This window comes from Austrofundulus limnaeus, unplaced genomic scaffold (genome assembly GCF_001266775.1).
Source record: "Austrofundulus limnaeus strain Quisiro unplaced genomic scaffold, Austrofundulus_limnaeus-1.0 Scaffold422, whole genome shotgun sequence".
Lineage (NCBI taxonomy): Eukaryota > Metazoa > Chordata > Actinopteri > Cyprinodontiformes > Rivulidae > Austrofundulus > Austrofundulus limnaeus.
Window position 1 is genome coordinate 33,833 of NW_013952824.1, and position 2,172 is coordinate 36,004.

The window sequence follows — 2,172 nt, forward strand, 5'->3', positions numbered from 1 at the left end:
GGACCAGGATGTGACACAAAAATCTGAATTATGGAACTGAAAGTGAAAGTAGTCAAACTGAATTTTTAATAAACCAAAATACAGTTTCAAAGCAAATTAATTCAGATACAAAACTTTAAATTCTATTTCAATTTAGTAAAATTCATTTTCAAATCAATTCATTCAATTTCAAATTATGAACATTCAGATTCAATCTGATCAATTCAAGTTCACTTCCTGCTGGAACAAGATTGATCCCACAGCTCTCTGCTGTCCACCAGAGACTGCTGATTTGAAACCAAGTTAAACCTGCAGTCCCAGACCTTTAACTATGGATTTTAACTATTCAACTTCCTGACTTCTGTCAAGATTTTCACAATAAAACATAAAAAAAGATGTTTGATGTCGGCAGCAACGACCCACAGGCTCTAAATAACAAGGAGCACAGAAGGTCAGGGAACATAAAGTGGGCCTAGCTGGTCCACAGCCAGCCGGTCCATCCCGTCTGGACGTCAGAACCCATCCGCTCTGACCACTGATGACAAGAAAACAGGAAGTGGAACACAGCTGGAAAAACTCTCACACCCTCAATATGTCTGTAAACATGCTCCGCCCACTTCCTGGAACAGGAGTTTAATCTGTAATAAAAGGGGGAGGGGACAGAGGCATGCTCCACCCACTTCCTGGAACAGGAGTTTAATGTAAAATAAAGTGGTGTAACCAGATTCAGCTTTGCTGCTACAAACAGACTACATTACCCAGAAGCCTCAGGGTGTGAACTCCTGTCAACCTGCTGCTGCTTCTGTCAACAGGAAGCTGTTAGCTCGTTAAACGGATGATTCCAATTGAAACTTGAGTTTATAAACTGGATCCAGAACCAGGATCTTAAGTTATTTTTCAAAGCATAAACTACAAATTAAAAGTTCAAATGTTCTGTCAATTGTTTATTTTTTGTTTTCAGACTGTTTTAGTAAGTCAGGTACCAGTCTCTCTCCGGAGAGAACCTCCAGCAGTTTGATGAGCATCCGTCCGTCTCTCAGGTCCATGTAGAGGTCTGTGATCCTGCAGGAGACCCTGGACAGGTGGGAGTTGACCCATTTGGTGAAGGTCTTCTTCTGAACTGCCTCTCGTTCATCTGAAGACAAACAGAACCACATGGTGAGGCAGACTCAGCACAATTACAGCTGCACAAACGTTTACAGGAAGAATCTGGAGCTTTATTGTGAAGGGACAACAGGAAGTGGAGGAGAATCTGAATTCTGATCAATAAAGAGGATTTTGTTTGAGCCAATCAGGAGCCAGCAATCGCACCATGATGTCACCTTTAAAAACAGTTCACTCGTTATTCTCTAATGTCTCAGTTTAACCTGACGAGCGGTGCTCTGACATAATCTGAACTCACGTGCAAATCACTATCCCTGTCCTCCCTCCTGAGGATCACTGAGGTCACGTTTTGGTTAAATTAAATCCACCCAACAGTACCTGATACACCCATCGTAGGGATGGTACCTTTGACATTTGAATAGATTCAGTACCAATATCCAGTACCTGGGAATCAGTACCGGTACTTAACTGTACCAGTTTTTGGTACTTTGTGTGTGTTGTTTTTTTAATAATAAACTTGTTTTTTAAACATATTTCTCAATATATAAAATTAACAAATATCAACTCTTTGTATTGTAACATGAGTTGTGTAACTTATTTCTTTAAGGTGAAAACTGTTGAAAACAACAAGAGTGTTTTGTCTTATTACACAAATTAAAATCCAGCTCCACGTGTTTCTATTGATGTCATTTCCCCACTAGAAACATGTGTGATGGAGGTCCATGGAGGTAAATAAGTTTAAATGAAATAAAGAAAAGAGGATGCAGTTAAATAAATAAAAGGTATTCAAGCTACGTTCAGACCGAACTTTACTGAGCCATTACACTCTTGCGTGATGCTGCGTTCAGGACAAGTATGGAAAACTCACCACTCTTACGCCAATACGGTCACAATGATGCGTTTAGGTACTGAAACATGGTACCGTTTGATGTTACGTGAATAGGTTCTCAGTAGTACTGACAGAATTCGGTCAGTACTTATAAAAGTATTGAATTCAGTACCCATCCGTACCCATCGGTCCCAGCTGCACTCTTCAGTAACCCATCCAGCCATTGGTCCTTGATCAACCCATCATTACCCAGGTAGGCC

At 40.5% G+C, this 2,172-nt stretch overlaps 1 protein-coding gene across 1 annotated transcript in view; it reads right to left on the reverse strand.

Moving 5' to 3' along the window:
- Window positions 1–2,172, reverse strand: part of LOC106529077 (spectrin beta chain, non-erythrocytic 1) — a gene marked incomplete in the record, with an annotated part of 40,099 nt that overhangs the window by 30,928 nt on the left and 6,999 nt on the right. Inside the window, 1 exon segment of the mRNA XM_014024412.1 lies at window positions 963–1,114. Within this exon segment, the coding sequence (XP_013879866.1) occupies window positions 963–1,114 (152 nt within the window).